Below are 19,008 nucleotides of genomic sequence, written 5' to 3' on the forward strand. Positions count from 1 at the left end.
ACATTTCACTGCTTGTTGTGTGTCATATAACTTGTACATGACAAATAACATTTTTAATCTTGAATGGTGTGGAATGTTTCCTGTGATTTAGTCGGAGATAAAAGATATGGAGAAAGGAGTGCCTTAAGTTGGACCATGGTACCATTAATATTTTCCTCATAAGTCTAGGAATTTATTTTATTTATTTTTTTATTTAATTCTTATATTACTTTTTTTATGCTTATTTGTTAAATTGACTTCCATGTGTGACATTGTAAATGTTGCTTCACCTAGAGCCTGGTGGTTATAACAATCTAAACAATAATTCACTCTCAGATTTCAAACTTGCATTAAAGACAAACATTAAAGGCATACAACATACAGCAAGCATTTTATTGCTCTAAATTACACATTCACTTTCTTGATACTGATATAATTATCAAATGAATATCATGCGATATACTTGAGTGTTTGCAGTTCTCACAAAATTATATTACAACCTCTTGGTAATAAATAAAACTTAAACTACAATGAAAAACACTAAATCTGTTTATCATTAGTAGGCTATCCTACTTCCTGCCATCCTGATTCGCGCACACCCCGGCAATGTGAGGGTTCCAATTAAACCCCGCCCATTTGTAAAGTCCAGCCCACTTGCTGCAAAAGTTCCTCCCACTTGGAGGTCTCCGTGAAGTCCAGCCCACTTGCGGCAAAGGCTCCTCCCATTTGGAGGTCTCCGGGCTGCAGCGATACCTACTTGAAAAGTCCTGACATATTTTTGTTCCACTCATGAAAATGTTTTTTTTTTGTTGAATTTTTGTTGAGCCTTTCATCATTATTAACCCTTCACTGATGTCTGGTGTGTGGTGGAAATAAATTGGTCTATGTGTGACCAGAAGTGTTTGTTCAAATGAATTGTTAATTAACTGATTTTACAATGAGATTCTGCTTTAAATAAAACATAAAACTTGTACTTACCTGTATTTTTGAATTGCTAAATGTCGACAGATAAAGTGACTCTCTCACATGTAACTGGATTTAACTCTGACAATTACATAGGGTACATGTGGCAGGAAGTGATGTGGTTCAGTATTTTTGTTGTGTGTGGTGTGAACACTCACTCTTCACCATCTGCAGAGGATACTTTGGTTAACTTTGTCTTGCCTCTCTATGTCTTTGAGCACATACAATACTGACACACTTGCAAACAGACCTCTCTTATATTTCTTTTGACTAAATATTAGTTTCATTATGATTTACATACAGCATACATGCAAATATACAGTATATTCTGACTTACCATGTTCAATATCCAGGTAAATCTCTCCAGGTAAATCTCTTATAATCATTATTAAACTATCCTGTCTTGACTCCACACCAGTATTTGCCACTATCCTGTGTATTTCATGGGTAGTAAAATTGTAGAAAAAAAAAGATTTCCTTAATTTTAGAAAACATAACATGCTGTCACACACAGACATCAAGATTTTGGATATGCATCAAATCAATGGTGACAATAAAAATAAAAATGTCTGGAAAATAAGGATGAGTTTGTGCTATGAAGCAGTTTTGATTGTCACTGTGGTTGTGATGCATATGATAAATTTATATGGGTGTGAGTACATGACGCTTTTACTCAAAATATTTCAAACACACGCATTTTGTCCATCTTCAAAATAAGCAAGTATTTTGCTCTTGGTGATTGTACTGTAGAGTCAAAGGTTTGGGGGCTATATATGAAAAAACAACAACAAAGAAAACTAACTTCTTGACTTCAGATGCTTGTTATGTGATGACGTTTTCATCATCAATAAAGAGCTGATACCTCCTGAGCTCTCTGAATTTTGACTTTCTTTGCTGCAACAACAATGTTTCACAAACACACAGTTGCAACACATGGCTAACACATGGAGTACCAAGATCCCAACTAAACCAAACACTGTTCACCACAATGGTGACTTCAAATGAAACAGATATCATCATGTAAACCTCTGTTAATTCTCAATAAGAGCTTTTCTAAGTGTCTGTCAGAAATAAAGTTAATCTAATTAATGAAGTTCATGGTGAAGGTGTTTGTGGAGATGTTTGATCCCCCTCTGCTGAGATCTTCAGAGTTTTAATGTCTTTGATTTGCAGTTGATTTTACCACATTCTCAATCATCAGTTATTTCATTATTTTATAAAGATTATTTTATTTTCTTGATTTAAGGACAAACACTGTGTTTTGAAATTACAATTAAGAGTCTAAATCTAACGCATCCTGAGAGTGTTGATTTGTTCCAGAAACAGTATAAATTATGTCTAAATGAGCCTTAAATTATGTTGAAAATATTTCCACTGAACACTTTTGAACTAGTTTTTAACCATGTAAGGAGGTTCTGTGAACGTCTAAATCGGACCTAAAATCGGACCATAAAACACCATCCTCATCATCAACCTTGTTCATCTCATCCTCACGTAAAGTCTTGGCATCACCTTGATCTTCAATATCTCCAGAATCTGTTAGTCACATTCCCTGCTTATCTGATGTTTCATCCTTTACACCTCTTTTATATCAGACATCTATACTTCATCTTTTCAGCCGTTTGCTCATTCTCATCAGACAACTCCTTATTCTTACTTACATTCTCAGTAAAACTGTCCTCATTATTCCTTACTTCCTCAGTAAGAATCTCTCATTTCTCACATCGTTAGTATTGACTATCATTTAATTTCTACGTGAATTCTCTTGCACTTCAGTTTCAATCCCACTCGGGCCTGCTACAGCACTAAAATGACAAGATAACCTTACGTGCCCAACAGCCCCGCATTCAAAACAGCACATCTCACCTGTGCTCGCATACAACATAAACAACCTGCTTTCATACATGCATCGAAACAACAAATTTAGCATTTGCGAATTTAAAAACATAAACACTTGTTGCCTAAACAACAGCACATGTTTTTAATTCACATTTTTGCAGACAAGTGGAACCATTCTAATTCCACTGGTGATTTTCCAAAAATGTGTCAGCTCACACTAAATTTCAGCTTCAGGAATGAATGGTGGAACATTTGAAATTGTAACTGCACACACTCACATATGACGCCATCTCTGTCCCCACAACGACAACACCAGCCCACCATATGAGGCGCCGTGTAGGATTTAAATCAAACTTCGCTTATCAATACATACATAAAACACGTGCATATACACCTATAAATTACTCGCATATACATGCATACTACTGAATGTTCAAAAATACATATATAAAAAACACGTGAACACTAATATGAAATCGATACCAATACATATAATGTTAGCAATGTATGCATACACACTTGTGAATAACTTGCGTATACATATAAACTGGACACGTGCATACACCTACAGACACTCACATATACATATTAACTTGATCCATGCATATACACCTATTAAACACTCGCACATACATATAAACTCGCTGCATACAAACACAACTGCACATACTCGCACATACATATAAACTCGATCAGTGCATATACACCTATTAAACACTCGCACATACATATAAACTCGCTGCATACAAACACAACTGCACATACTCGCACATACATATAAACTCGATCAGTGCATATACACCTATTAAACACTCGCACATACATATAAACTTGATGAGCGCATACACATCCATAAAACACTCGCGCATACATAAACAATAACATTTACTAACGTATACAGTTCAGATGAGAAAAACATGTGTACATGTATATATGCGAGTGATTTCATATGTGGATGTGCGTGAATTTTCAGTATAAACGGAAGGCGTTTCAGTTTAAAAGGAAGTCGTTTAAACGTCTACGGAAGTAACCTGTCTAAATACCGCATTTGCAATCATGGACCGGGATTGTGCTACACCTGAAGCATTTTGCGGAATGTTCTTTTTTCGCCCACTATTATAAGATCAATTACCATCAGTTTGTGTTGCCTGCTCACCTGCAGTCTCTGCCTGCAGTCAGAAACACAATCTAAATCGCGCACTTTGTTTCGGCCTTCGAGCCCTGGTGGCATACAAAGCCTCAATAACACCGCAAACGATGCGATCATCCGCCGGCGAAGTTCACGGACCGTGATATCACACTTGTCAGTGGTAAAGTAACTGGCAGTTTCGATCTAGAAAAAGGTGAGAATTTCATTTCTATGCAATCTTCACGAAATAACTTCCAAACGCTATGCAAGTTAACGTTACACACACACATACACAGAGGGAGAGCGAGAGAGACAGTTTTGCCTCTAGTTAAAAAATATAAAATGTGTTCCCAACTAAGTCCCACTAGTGGACTTAGCCATTTTCAGAATTAAGTGTTTAAGCTATTTGCACAGAATCGGAATATCATAACTTCATAATATAGTGAGTATGTTTGCAAATATTTTGAACAAAACAAAATAAAAGCGATCCATGTGTCATACAGATCTATTGTGGCTGTGTTGTGTCACATGACAAGCATGACGCGTCGCCATGGAAACATTAAGGCGGTACATTCTAAAATAACGGTCGCCTAAAGAAACTCACGCTGGGGCTCAGCTAGAATATTTTAAACTCATGTGCGAAAGGGTTTTATTTCTGAAAATGGCTAAGCTCAAGTGGGACTGGGACTATTTCGTGAAGATTGCATAGAAGTGAAATTGTGAAATTCTCACCTTTTTCTAGATCGAAACTGCCAATTAACTTACTGCTGACGAGTGTGATATTATGGTCCTTGAACTCGCCGGTGTTATGAAATGTTCAGTGTCTGAGATATTTGGTGTCATTGAGAATAAAGGACTATATATAAAGACTCGTATGCAGTAACAACTATTTAACTTTTTTTTTCTCCTTAAAAAAGGTTTCACATGGAAGTGCATGAGAGCCTACAGTTCATGTGGAGAATGTTTGTTTGTAATTAATGTATGTTACAAATCAGCAGAGTTTGATACTTGCACTTCTGCCTGTTATTTTGTTCCTAGTTTGCAGAAGCTCTTCTAATGGGGGAGACTCATTCTCAAGTAATATGAGCCACTACTGCACACATACATGAAGACATGGGTAAACCCAACCTTCTCAGAATTAAGTTTTTTTATTATCTGATGCAGGGGATGGTGGATGTGTACTTTATCAGTGTAATAGTTAAACATCATATGCAAAAAAAAAAAAAAAAAAAAACCTTGTTTGATACAAATTTTGTATTATTAACCAGTTTTAAAGTTTTACTACATTCTGTTCCTGAAATCCACAATTTTGAAATCAAGATAATCAAAGGTAATCAAATCAAGCACGTCCTAATAAAACATGTTTCGTGAATAAAGGGTATTGTAAAAAAAAAAAAAAAAAAAAAAAAAAAAGAGCATGGTCTGTGGACAATTCATCTCAAAGTGCACCACAATGCAGTATATGATTAAAGACAAAAACAAAGTGTATAAAGACATTTTACAACCTTTTTTTAACTATAGAGTACATTTTATCTACTAAATGTATCAGTTTTGGGAAAAAAAAAATTTGATCAAGAATCTTCCAGTTCATGTGTGTGTATATATACATACATATAACATTCCGATTTCGTTTTATTAAAAACTTTTTTTTTTTTGAATGACTGAGCAAACGATTAGGAATGACACAGATCCCTGTCCATAATTGCAAATTTGGTTACTTCCGTTCACACTTAAATGCCTTCCGTTTATACTGAAAATTCACGCACATCCACATATGAAATCACTCGCATATATACATGTACACATGTTTTTCTCATCTGAACTGTATACGTTAGTAAATGTTATTGTTTTTGTATGCACGAGTGTTTTATGGATGTGTATGCGCTCATCAAGTTTATATGTATGTGCGAGTGTTTAATAGGTGTATATGCACTGATCGAGTTTATATGTATGTGCGAGTATGTGCAGTTGTGTTTGTATGCAGCGAGTTTATATGTATGTGCGAGTGTTTAATAGGTGTATATGCACTGATCGAGTTTATATGTATGTGCGAGTATGTGCAGTTGTGTTTGTATGCAGCGAGTTTATATGTATGTGCGAGTGTTTAATAGGTGTATATGCATGGATCAAGTTAATATGTATATGTGAGTGTCTGTAGGTGTATGCACGTGTCAAGTTTATATGTATACGCAAGTTATTCACAAGTGTGTATGCATACATTGCTAACATTATATGTATTGGTATCGATTTCATATTAGTGTTCACGTGTATTTTATATATGTATTTTTGAACATTCAGTAGTATGCATGTATATGCGAGTAATTTATAGGTGTATATACACGTGTTTTATGTATGTATTGATAAGCGAAGTTTGATTTAAATCCTACACGGCGCCTCATACCACCACACATGAACACGTACTAATCCTGCAAAAATAAACACATAGAAAGTTTTCCAAAAAACCTCCCAAGAAAGTAGTATGGAAAAAAACTTTCAATTTTCCCTCTCACCATGATCACCCTCCCAAACTACTTCTACCCAGCATGCACAGAGAAAGAGAGAGAGAGAAAGGGAGATTGAGAATTGAATTTTTGAATTTTGAATAGCTCTTTATTACAAATAGACCATAAACAAGTTCACAAACTATAAATCACATAATACAAGGATAATACATAATCACAGGAAAAGTGAAAAAAAAAAAAATTACCTTCAAAAACTGAGCAAAATGCTCCTTTGCAACACCATTTAAGTTCAAAAGACAGATGATCCTCTACTGCCTTATAAAAGTTAAAATCGATCAAAACTCTAGCCTTTACAAGGGCTGAGAACAAAGCCACCACATTTTGCCTAGACTTCTGTTCAATTCTATTCTTTCTACTTGTATAAACAGCTAATTTAGCTTGACCCAAAATAAAATCCAGTAATTGACAATCATAACGTTTTTTCTTCACATATTTAGCACCAAATACAAAAATGTCCTTTGAAAATGTTTCATTAAAACAACCAAAAAGATTCCTTAATACCCCAAATAAAGGATTTAACCTAGAACACTCCATAAAAGCATGAAAAACATTCAAGGACATTCAGGACTCAATTCAAGATTTAAAACAGAAACAAAAGCATTGACAGCAATTTCGCCATGAAGGATTCTCCATTGTATTTTTCCTATTCTCTTTGGTAACGGTGGCTTATACAAGACTCTCCATTCAGGTTTAAAGGGTTAGTTCACCCAATAATCAAAATTATGTCATTAATAACTCACCCTCATGTCGTACCAAACCTGTGAGACCTCCTTTTATCTTCGGAAAACAGTTTAAGATATTTTAGATTTAGTTCGAGAGCTCTCAGTCCCTCCATTGAAGCTGTGTGTACGGTCTACTGTCCATGTCCAGAAAGGTAAGAAAAACATCATCAAAGTAGTCCATGTGACCTCAGAGGGTCCGTTAGAATATTTTGAAGCATCAAAAATAAATTTTGGTCCAGAAATAGCAAAAACTACGACTTTATTCATCATGGTCTTCTCTTCCGTGTCTGTTGTGAGAGAGTTCAAAACTACAAATGACTTAAGATGTTAACTTTTTTTAATGTGGCTGACACTCCCTCTGAGTTCAAACAAACCAATATCCCGGATTAATTCATGCACTCAAACAGTACACTGACTGAACTGCTGTGAAGAGAGAACTGAAGATGAAGCCGAGCCAGATAACAAACAAAAGATTGACTCGTTTTAGAGATCCTCCCCCAACACTGACTAGAACAACTTATAAAAGTCTACTGGGAGACCATCGATGCCTGTGGCTTCCCCAACTCCGTACTCATCAGGGCTTTGTGCAACTCCTCTAGGCTCAAGGCCTTACTGAGTTTCAAGTTGCCTTCTTCAGACACCCTTGACAAGTTTTTTTTTAAAAAAAAAACATTGTTTATATCAGGCTCCACGTCACAATCACACTTGTACAGTTTTTCATAAAAACAAACAGCCCTCCTTCTTATATCAATAGGGTCAGTTAATAAATTGCCAGATTCAGAACATAGTGCATGAATTTACTCTTTTCTGTCCAGTCTTTATTTCTAAATTGAAGAAAAATTTAGTTGGAGCATCCATTTGGTCAATGTTCTAGAAAGGGACTGAACCAGAGCTCCTTGTGCCTTACCCACCAAGGTCACTAAGTCCTTTTTATTGATAGAGCTTCCAAACAGCTGTTCTCCCCAGTTAAATCATCTAACTCCTGAAGCTTTACTATTGACGCCTCCAAGTTTTTCATATCTATTGACATCTGTACAGTTATATTTCGAGTGTGCTGTTGACAAAGCTGTTTAATTTGTATTTTTCCAAAATCCCACCACTGTCTCAAAGACTGGAGATAATTTTTGTGGCTCTAAATGTTTCCCTAAAAAAGCGACAACAAAATTCTTATCACACAACAGGGAAATATTAAGATGCCAATAGGCACTCTTTGGTTTAATGGAAATCAAAGAAGAAGAACAACACACCATACTGTGATCAGAGAAACTTACAGGAACCATAAAACACTTACAAAAATACTACATTGATGTTTAAAAGTATAAAACCTGTCCAGTCTCGCTAAGGACAAAACATTATCACGAGTATGACACCAAGTATATTGCCATTGAAATGCCTCCATGATTCCTGTCAAGATTTTGTTCAGTGAAATTAAAATCTCCTCCCAGAAATAAAAACTCTTCACCACTACAATTTTGTAGAATTAAATTGAGGTTATTCAAAAACAACATTTTTCAACTCCTGAGGTGGGAGCATAGACACAATTAAAAACAAAGGCATGATTTTCAAATAAAGCTTCAACCTTCAAAAGTCTACCTTTTATAATTTCATCAATATCATAAGACACTGGTTTGAAACTTTTGGAAAATAAAACAGCAACTCCTCCACTTAAAGTAGTATTATGACTTAGAACAGAGATAATTCAGAACAGAGATAATATCTATTTTTTTCTGCTTAAAAACCTCATATAGTATTGCTCTTTTTCTCACGTCTCTTGCACCATTTACATTTATGGATGCAACGCTGACCTCGTCCATAAAAAATAAGAAAAAAACCCTCTAAGCTTCATTAAATTAGCTTTTTTCAGCTCCATCACTCATTTCAGTATTAAGTTTTCTCACTAATATTTTTGACCAGTAGATTTATCGGTAAACAATCCTTCAGTCATCAAACACCGTGTTCTCTCAACGAATTGCTTAATGTCAGGAGAATATCCATTGACTCATACCCCTCTACTGTTTTAAGTTGTTTTGAGAAACAGTTTGATGTCTTCCAATTCATAACTATGACTCACCCCTTAACTCTGCGAAAGGGAGCCCTTACGAAAAATAACCATGGTTTTATTATAGTAAAACTGTAGTAACCCATGGTTTTTTTGCGTATTGACTGCCATTTGTAAAACCACAGATTTACTACAAATACCATGGTTAAACTATGGTTAATATAGCAAAACCATGGTTAATTTGTGGTTACCATGGTTTTATTTGTAGTAAAACCATGGTTAATTTTCGTAAGAGAGACGCTTCAATCCGATTCACTTTCACTTTCTATATCACACTGCCCTTCACATTCTGTTTCCATTTTCTTTCCAAATCCCGAATCACAAGTATTAACACTGTTCTTTTGTTTGCGTGGTGCTTTAAACAGTGTACTCTTTGCCTCTAAATCGATGTCAGCATTCTCACACACAACATCTATTACAGGCTGCTCATCTTCCTCAAAACTGTCTGAATTAGAGGCTGTCAGGTCTTTCAGAACAATCTTATCATCAACACACTTCGTGTTCTCCAGGTTGTTTGTTTCTTTAGTAACACATTCCCCCTCCACGATTAACTGTGGCTCTTTTTGCGGCTCCTCCAAAACTACTTCAGGCTCGGCCAGTTCTGCCACGATCGCCTCCGCCACAGCTTTATCTACCGCCAGCTGTGCAGTCTCGGCAAGGCCAGCTGTGTCGATTGTGTTTTGTGTAGCTGGTGTATCTCTTTTTCAGGACAATCTTGGATTAAGTGCCCAACAGTATTGCAACAGAAACACTTAATGTTCCCTGTTGCCGCATAGAAAACATAGTCAAAATCATCAATACGATACTTACACGTGAGATCCAATTCAGTGCTGTCATTTGCAACCATGCAAGCAAATTGTCCAAAATAAAGAACGTGTTTCAACAATGGGGATTCACGTCCAATGGGGATTTTTTTAAATCGGAGAAACCAATTTGCCATACCAGGAAAGAGACTGTGACAACAACTCGTCGCTAATAAACGGAGGAACATTAGACGGTTTAACTTTTCTAGATGGCATTGACAGAGGGAGGAGAAATGTAAAGAGACCATCCACAACAATTCCCCACTCAACCAGCTCATTAGCTTTGTTTAAGGTATGTAAAAAAATCCCTGTAGCATTGTTCATTTTTGCTGCTGACAGAATACTTCATAACCAACAACTTTTATAGCAAGACATCAGTTCTGTACACTCACTGCAGACGCCACCTTAACAGCTTGACGCCTCGTGAGTGTATTTAGCAATCGTGAATACGGGGCCGACATGCTTTCTGAGCTGAGCAGGTGCATTCGGCCCGGAGTGCACTTTCCCCAAGACTAAAGTGAAAACAAAAACTACCAAACTCCCAAGATGGAAAGGAAGAGAAAAAGATAACTTTAAACCTGCTTATTTGTGGTTCTGCAACCAAAAACTCACGCTAACAATCAAAAAGAAAGCTCAGACTCACTCCACAAACACTCACGCATGTGCACACGAGAGAGAGAGAGAGAGAGAGAGAGAGAGAGAGCGAGAGAGAGCAGCAGCTGCACACAGATCGAGTGGTGATAAACTCATATTTCAGCAGAAGTTTAAAATTATCGTATTTGGAAGAAAATGATTGTACACTAGTCAAAAGAGTTATTTATCTATTCTAAACCAACAACATTTTGACACGACCTTTTCATAAAATTCTGAAATGATCGTACATTAAGGGATTTTTTTCAGTATTGATCGTACAGAGGTAAAAATTATCGTACAAATACGATAATTATGGTACGTCTGGCAACACTGCTTTGATTGATCTCTGTAGATCTCACCTTCTCACAAGCCACGATTGGTCGATTATGTACAATACTTGCACGGTATTGGTCAAACTACTTTGGATGATTTAGGCAATATAGAAATCCTGGCAAGGATGCGTCCTGGGAAAATGGTTCATATGGTCACCCTACTCTTGGTATACCAAGACTGTTCAATGATCATTGTGTCTCTGCAGTGATCTTGACTGACGCCAATGTCTGCACATGTACATTTTTGCGCAAGCATGGAAAGCCCCAGAAGTGATCGTGTACATCACTCATTGTTTACACTTACTGTCTATGGTTTACACAGAGATTTCGGAAGTGTTACCTTTCACTGTGAAGATCTAAACATATTTAGACGTGCAGGAAATTGCAATGGAAGACGATTTCAATATACAGTATTGTTCAAAATAATAGCAGTACAATGTGACTAACCAGAATAATCAAGGTTTTTCGTATATTTTTTTATTGCTACGTGGCAAACAAGTTACCAGTAGGTTCAGTAGATTCTCAGAAAACAAATGAGACCCAGCATTCATGATATGCACGCTCTTAAGGCTGTGCAATTGGGCAATTAGTTGAATTAGTTGAAAGGGGTGTGTTCAAAAAAATAGCAGTGTGGCATTCAATCACTGAGGTCATCAATTTTGTGAAGAAACAGGTGTGAATCAGGTGGCCCCTATTTAAGGATGAAGCCAACACTTGTTGAACATGCATTTGAAAGCTGAGGAAAATGGGTCGTTCAAGACATTGTTCAGAAGAACAGCGTACTTTGATTAAAAAGTTGATTAGAGAGGGGAAAACCTATAAAGAGGTGCAAAAAATGATAGGCTGTTCAGCTAAAATGATCTCCAATGCCTTAAAATGGAGAGCAAAACCAGAGAGACGTGGAAGAAAACGGAAGACAACCATCAAAATGGATAGAAGAATAACCAGAATGGCAAAGGCTCAGCCAATGATCACCTCCAGGATGATCAAAGACAGTCTGGAGTTACCTGTAAGTACTGTGACAGTTAGAAGACGTCTGTGTGAAGCTAATCTATTTTCAAGAATCCCCCGCAAAGTCCCTCTGTTAAAAAAAAGGCATGTGCAGAAGAGGTTACAATTTGCCAAAGAACACATCAACTGGCCTAAAGAGAAATGGAGGAACATTTTGTGGACTGATGAGAGTAAAATTGTTCTTTTTGGGTCCAAGGGCCACAGGCAGTTTGTGAGACAACCCCCAAACTCTGAATTCAAGCCACAGTACACAGTGAAGACAGTGAAGCATGGAGGTGCAAGCATCATGATATGGGCATGTTTCTCCTACTATGGTGTTGGGCCTATTTATCGCATACCAGGGATCATGGATCAGTTTGCATATGTTAAAATACTTGAAGAGGTCATGTTGCCCTATGCTGAAGAGGACATGCCCTTGAAATGGTTGTTTCAACAAGACAATGACCCAAAACACACTAGTAAACGGGCAAAGTCTTGGTTCCAAACCAACAAAATTAATGTTATGGAGTGGCCAGCCCAATCTCCAGACCTTAATCCAATTGAGAACTTGTGGGGTGATATCAAAAATGCTGTTTCTGAAGCAAAACCAAGAAATGTGAATGAATTGTGGAATGTTGTTAAAGAATCATGGAGTGGAATAACAGCTGAGAGGTGCCACAAGTTGGTTGACTCCATGCCACACAGATGTCAAGCAGTTTTAAAAAACTGTGGTCATACAACTAAATATTAGTTTAGTGATTCACAGGATTGCTAAATCCCAGAAAAAAAAAATGTTTGTACAAAATAGTTTTGAGTTTGTACAGTCAAAGGTAGACACTGCTATTTTTTTGAACACACCCCTTTCAACTAATTGCCCAATTGCACAGCCTTAAGAGCGTGCATATCATGAATGCTGGGTCTTGTTTGTTTTCTGACAATCTACTGAACCTACTGGTAACTTGTTTGCCACGTAGCAATAAAAAATATACTAAAAACCTTGATTATTCTGGTTAGTCACATTGTACTGCTATTATTTTGAACAATACTGTATCAACAGACAACGTTTAATTTTTTTCACAACCATATTTATTAAGTACTCAGGAGCGATGCATCCGCTGCAGCAGCAGGTCTTCAAGCCTCAGAGAGACAGAGATCTCTTCAAAATTGATGGTGTTTTAGTAGTAAGTGTTGTGAGATGCCAACAGAAGTGGAGAGCATATGTTGTCACGAATGGAACATAGCAATGCCACAACTACAAGAATAAGATGAGGACATTGACAGTATCCCATCACACATCTGCCTGACTGAAGATCCTGAGGTTTCTCTGCTGTTGAGACGCAGCATTTTGCACGTTGTGTTTTGTTTGCCACGTACTGGAGGCGACGTCCAAGGCCAGAGGGACCCAATGGCACGCTGTCAATAGAGTGAGTAATGTGTTGTATTTTTATTATAGTCGCAAAGATCATAGGGTGCATTATAAACAAATTACTTAATTACAATTACTGCATTATATTTCTGACAGTGCAGATTGGTGGCTTATCGTGTGGTAAACAGTAAACAATGAGTGATGTTCATCTGCGAGAGATCACTTCCGGCACTTTCCACGCTTGCGCAGACTAAGCCAGAGCACGCGCACACGTCACATCAGGAAGCACTCGCGTCCTCAGATCAGTTGTGTGTACAAGAGGTAAAAACAATATAAACACTGTTCGTTTTCTAACACAAACCGCTCGTTTCATGTCTTAGGTCATCAATGTGTACTTACAATGATGCATGCTCTTTGAGGTGGTGACCATAGACCTCCATTATATGAGTCACAGACAAGAACGGTTTAAACTAAAAATATCAAAATGGAAAATGCAGCGAAACAAAGACACCTACATCTTGGATGTCCTTGAGGTAAGCTAAAACATACCAAAATGTAATTTGAAAGTGAACTATCACTTTAAAAAGGCAAATCATCAAGTCATTTCTAAAATGTGGTTTGGTTGTTATTTACAGTAAAATGTAAAATCCTTTGCATTTTACCTGCTTAAATTCAAATTATCATTTATGTTGACACACAGAGCAAAAAAGATGGCAATAAATGTGTATAATGTTAGGATAAAGAGGCTTGCAGGTTACATCTGGCAAAAGGACACAGAGTCACTGTCCACTGTGAATGCTGCATAGAGAGGATCTTTAAAAGCCTCAAGGAAGGTGTACAAGTGTGTGAGTGTGTCAGAGACGCTGTAGAAGGACAAAACACCAGCCGCTGTGTCCACAAACACACCAACTCTTTTAGAGGAACAAGAGGATGAAGCTTTTATATAAATTTCTTCGTCAGCGTGAGAAACACTTGGAATACCTGCAAAGGTAATTTTCCATGACACACGATTGCTTCCAAGCTGACCGGTGGCCTCTAGTGTACAAAGATCATCATTTTTCCTCAGGATGTTTTTGTAGGTCACCCCGACTGTCCCCTCCGGACCCGTCCATTCAGCCTCCCAGTAACAGCGGCCGGACAGGCTCTCTCTAGACAGCACCTGTTGGAAAGATTCAAATCTCTCTGGATGATCTGGATATGGCTGCCTCTGCATTACACATGTTGCTGTTCTGTCTCCATTGGAGAGACACAACTGAACATGAGTTGTGTTTGGATCCAGCGTGAGATCGCATGCATCTGTGAGACAGAAAACACATCTGTTAGTGCCTCAGAGGGAGACAGAGAGAGATGAGAGAGTAAGAAACTTACACTTCTTAATCCCTGCTTTAATGAAGTGTTTACCCATAGGCTCAGTTCTGTAGAAATGAATGAAGAAGAAGAGCAAAGTAAGAAAAGGTTATGATAATGAAAGCAAATAAAAACAAAAGGTAAAGAGTTTGATTTACAGGTTATTAATGAACTATAATAAAAGAAGTAGCAGCAGAAATGTATAATTGATTCTTGTCTGTTACTTAAACAACAGTGACCCCATGACTGATGTTTTGTCTTAATTCAAAAGATTTTACAGCTAGATTTTATTAAAAAGCTTTTTATTGAGCCATTCTTCTTTAACCTGTGGACCACCAAAATACTGACAAATTTAAAAAGAAGACACTGAATCATAAGGGATTATTTAAGTCATTGTCTGCATACACAAGACCTATCAAAAAATTAATGCCACATCATTGACTCAAAAGACATACTTGACTATCTGCAGTTTATATTTTGGATCCTCCAGTTTGTGTTTGAGCAGCTGGACTCCTGATAGTCCTGGGTGATTGTAGCTCAGATCCAGCTCTCTCAGGTGTGAGGGGTTTGAACTCAAAGCTGAAGACAAATAACCACAGCCTTCCTCTGTCACCAGACAACCTGCAGATTGAAAAAAAAACAAACAAATGAGAATCAATTTGTCAAATAAATAAACTAAAGCTCCTAGTTTTACCTCAGTATCTCCAGCTGACAGTTTAGATTTTTGAGTCCATCAGAGAGCAACTTCACTCCTGAATTCTGCAGGTCATTGTTACTCAGATCCAGCTCTGTCAGGGGCGAATCTGAGCTGAGGATCAAAGAAAGGTGCTCACAACTCTTTGAAGTTAGGTTACACCAGCTCAGCCTGCAGGAAAACATGTCATAACAGTCTTTTAGCAATCGTATGCCTCATACAGTGTGCTAAATGGCAAGCATCATCAATACTTTCCTCAGAACCTGAAGTTTTCTCTCTATATTTTCCATCTCATTTAGGAGCTTAAGGAGCCCAGAGTCTTGCAGTTCATTGCCACTGAGGTCGAGCTCTCTTAGACGATGTGAGATATTCTTGAGAGCAGAGACCAGCTCCATACAGCTCTCCTGGTTGAAATGACACCAGGCCAACCTGAACAAATACAATATCAGCATTACATTTCAGACAGCATGTTCACATAGATATGGAAATGCTAATGACCTGAGTGTCTCCAGGTGACAGTGTGGGCTCTTCAGTCCAGCAGAAAGCATCTTCACCCCTGCCTCTATGCTGTAATTGTAACTCAGGTCCAGTTCGCTCAGAGGACAGTCTTCTAGCTGAAGAGCCACAGCCACTGTTTCACAGCACTGTTGTGTCAATCCACAGTCTGAAAACCTGGAAAGATGGGAAAATGTTGGCTAGTCATGAAGAGTTCACCTCTACATAGTTTCAAAAAACAGATCAGAAAAAAATTAAATAATATATAATAATAATAATAATAATAATAAAAATAATGTGAATTACTGCATATAAATGTTGGAATCCAAATATTGGATTACTCAAATTGCATTGGATAGAGTATGTTGAGAAATAAAACCGAATATGTTTAAAGAAGTTTTGGGTAAAAAAAAACAAACAAACAAAAAAAACACAATGTGTTGAAAAAATAAAACAGGATTTGGAGAAATAATAAAAAAAAACTGTATTTTGGGGAAATCTGTATAAAAATAAAAAGATATTATAAACAGAATATGCTGTAAAAAAGTGTTTTCTTACTTACAGGGCTTTTCTGCAGCATCTCACAGCTGGGACGAGTCTCCTACATCCTGCATATGTTTTGTTGAACATCTTTGGGTCAAAGTTATCCAGCACCTCACCTGACATCAGAAGCACATATACCAGCGCTGAGCAGTTGGAGTTGGACACTACTTTTGGCTGGCCGCTCTCTGACCTCAGATATTTCATGATTTGTTGGTACAGGGTTCTGTCCTGCAGCTCCAGGATGCAGAAGAAGTGGTTGATGGATTTATTTGGGCACTTGTCATTGTTTTGCAGTTGCTTGATGTATTGGATGGTTTTATTGATGCAGTTTTTACTGTTCAGTGTTTCGTCCAGCAAGCCAATGAGGAGTTTCTGATTGGACTCAAGAGAAATACCCAGCAAGAACCGCAAAAAGAGATCGAAATGCCCTCGGTCACTCTCCTTTGCTTTATCGATCGCCTTCCTCAGGAGAACATACAGCAGTTCTTTCTTATTAGGACGTGAATTCTCCAGGAAGAAAATCAGCTCATCCTTGTCCTGCTTCAAATAGCAGAGGAACACATGCAATGCGGCCAGAAACTCCTGCACACTCAAATGTATGAAGTAATACACCTTCATCTCATGCAAAACAGAGTCCTTCTTGAAGATTTCAGTGCACAATCCTGTGGACTCCTCACTTTCATTGATGCCACATGCTTTCAGATCCTTCTCATAGAACATGACATTATCCTCCTTCAGCTGTTCAAATGCCAGTTTAGCCAACTTGAAGATCATGTCTTTGTTTGAACTCAAAAGCTTTGTGCGATCTCTTTCCTGTTTTCTCTCATACTTCTGGTTCTTCATGTTCATCTGTATCAGAAGGAAATGGATGTACATTTCGGTGAGGGTCGAAGGAATGTCTTGTCCATCATTTTTGACCAGAATATCCTGAAGAACGGTAGCTGTGATCCAGCAGAAGACGGGAATGTGGCACATGATATAGAGACTTCGAGACGTCCTGATGTGTGAGATAATTTTGGAGGCCTGAGCTTCATCTACGATCCGTTTTCTAAAATATTCTTCTTTCTGCTGGTCGGTGAATCCACGTACCTCCGTTAACAATCCTACATACTCAGAAGGGATCAGATTGGCTGCTGCTGGTCGTGACGTCACCCAGATGAAAGCCGACGGAAGCAGTTTGCCTATAACTAGGCTTGTAAATAAAACATCAACAGATGAACGCGCATTGACACATTTTATAAATTTACAATCAAAATCCAATTCAAGGCGACTCTCGTCAAGTCCGTCAAAGATAAATGCCAATTTGCATTTTTTATAAAACTTGGTGTTTTCTACATCATTCAAATCAGGATAAAATTCCAACAGAAGCTCATGGAGACTGATCTCTTTATCATCTTTAATCAAGTTCATCTCTCTGAATGGCAGCAGAAACACACAGTCCACATCCTGATTGGCTTTTCCTTCAGCCCAATCCAGAATGAACTTGTGCACAGAGAACGTCTTTCCAATGCCAGCGATGCCTTTGGTCACCACAATGTTTCCCTCATCTTTTTGCTTCAGTAAACTGAATATGTCATTGCAGTCGATCGGTGTGTCCTCAAATTTGGGAGTTTTCAAGGCTTGGTCAAACTTCAGAACCTCATGTTCATCATAGACTTCTGTAATGCCCCCTTCAGTGATGAAGAGTTCAGTATACACTTTGCTGAGGTGTGTTTTGTTCTCCTTTTTGCCCTCAAACACACGTTCCGTTTTGGCCTTGAGGTGTTGTTTGTGACTTTCCAGGATTTTTTGCAAGATGTTATCCTCTAGAATAAAAAAAAACCCATTTAAACATGGATCTAAATACGATGTAATACAATTATAAACTGAATGAAGAAGTGGCAATTGTTTTGTACCTTGATTCTGTGACAGCTGTCCTTCATGCGGATTTTTGGGAACTTTTGAGTAAGCATTAGAAAAAAAGCCAGACAAATACACATATAAAGTATTAAACCAATTTTTTTAGCTACTGAAGTGTTAGCAAAGCATATTTATTCAAACCTTGCAAACTTATTGCAACACATTACAACACATTTGCTAGAGAAATAAGCAGCCTGGTCTCAAAAATTACATCCCACATAAATGACCCTTGGGGAATTTGGTGAAATATATATATTTGTTGAATTTGTTGAAAAATAAAACAATTTGTTGAAAAACAAAACAAAATAATGTAAATTAAACATAGTGCTGAAAACTGTATATAGTGGAAAAATAAATCATGTGACTGTCGAAATCTATAAAGTAAATAAAGGAAAAAAGCCTGGACTGGATGATAATGAGCAAATTTGGAAACTCTGATGTTAACCACAGTTAACTACAGTGGTATGATCTTACCGACAGCACCAGAGTAGAAGCTGATATTTACTGGGCCTTGAATGACATTTTCAGTGAATACAGGAGCGATTACAGTTGCACCTGCTTTAGCATTCAAATCAACACTGACTGAAGTCTTGTTTTTATCCAACTCATCCGCTGCTTCTAGAAGTTGCTCTGGAACAGATGCCATCTTGTCTACCTTGGTCTTGTATCCACCTTATTTTTCAATGGGGGTAG

General features: G+C 37.5%; 2 protein-coding genes across 2 annotated transcripts in view; one reads left to right on the top strand and one right to left on the bottom strand.

Annotated features, from left to right (window-relative positions):
* best2 (bestrophin 2) overlaps positions 1-19,008 on the top strand; it is a 70,874-nt gene that overhangs the window by 29,978 nt on the left and 21,888 nt on the right. The gene's annotated exons all lie outside the window — the stretch shown is intronic.
* LOC127948618 (NACHT, LRR and PYD domains-containing protein 12) lies at positions 14,086-18,961 on the bottom strand. The gene is made up of 8 exons (XM_052545189.1): positions 18,790-18,961; positions 16,436-18,221; positions 15,877-16,050; positions 15,637-15,807; positions 15,376-15,552; positions 15,140-15,310; positions 14,706-14,752; positions 14,086-14,633 (listed from the first exon to the last, which is right to left on the bottom strand). The coding sequence occupies exons 1-8, from the start codon at positions 18,959-18,961 to the stop codon at positions 14,092-14,094; spliced, it is 3,240 nt and encodes a 1,079-aa protein (XP_052401149.1). The 3' UTR covers positions 14,086-14,091.

Source organism: Carassius gibelio, chromosome B1, assembly GCF_023724105.1.
Source record: "Carassius gibelio isolate Cgi1373 ecotype wild population from Czech Republic chromosome B1, carGib1.2-hapl.c, whole genome shotgun sequence".
Classification (NCBI taxonomy): Eukaryota; Metazoa; Chordata; class Actinopteri; order Cypriniformes; family Cyprinidae; genus Carassius; species Carassius gibelio.

Excerpts from the sequence above, each read along its gene's own strand:
- LOC127948618 (XM_052545189.1), bottom strand. The coding sequence starts at position 18,961 with ATGGCATCTGTTCCAGAGCAACTTCTAGAAGCAGCGGATGAGTTGGAT. Across the intron at positions 15,808-15,876 it reads TGTCACCTGGAGACACTCAG|GTTGGCCTGGTGTCATTTCA; the intron begins GTCATTAGCATT and ends GTATTTGTTCAG. Across the intron at positions 15,311-15,375 it reads CAGCTGGAGATACTGAGGTA|TGCAGGTTGTCTGGTGACAG; the intron begins AAACTAGGAGCT and ends TTTTTTTCAATC.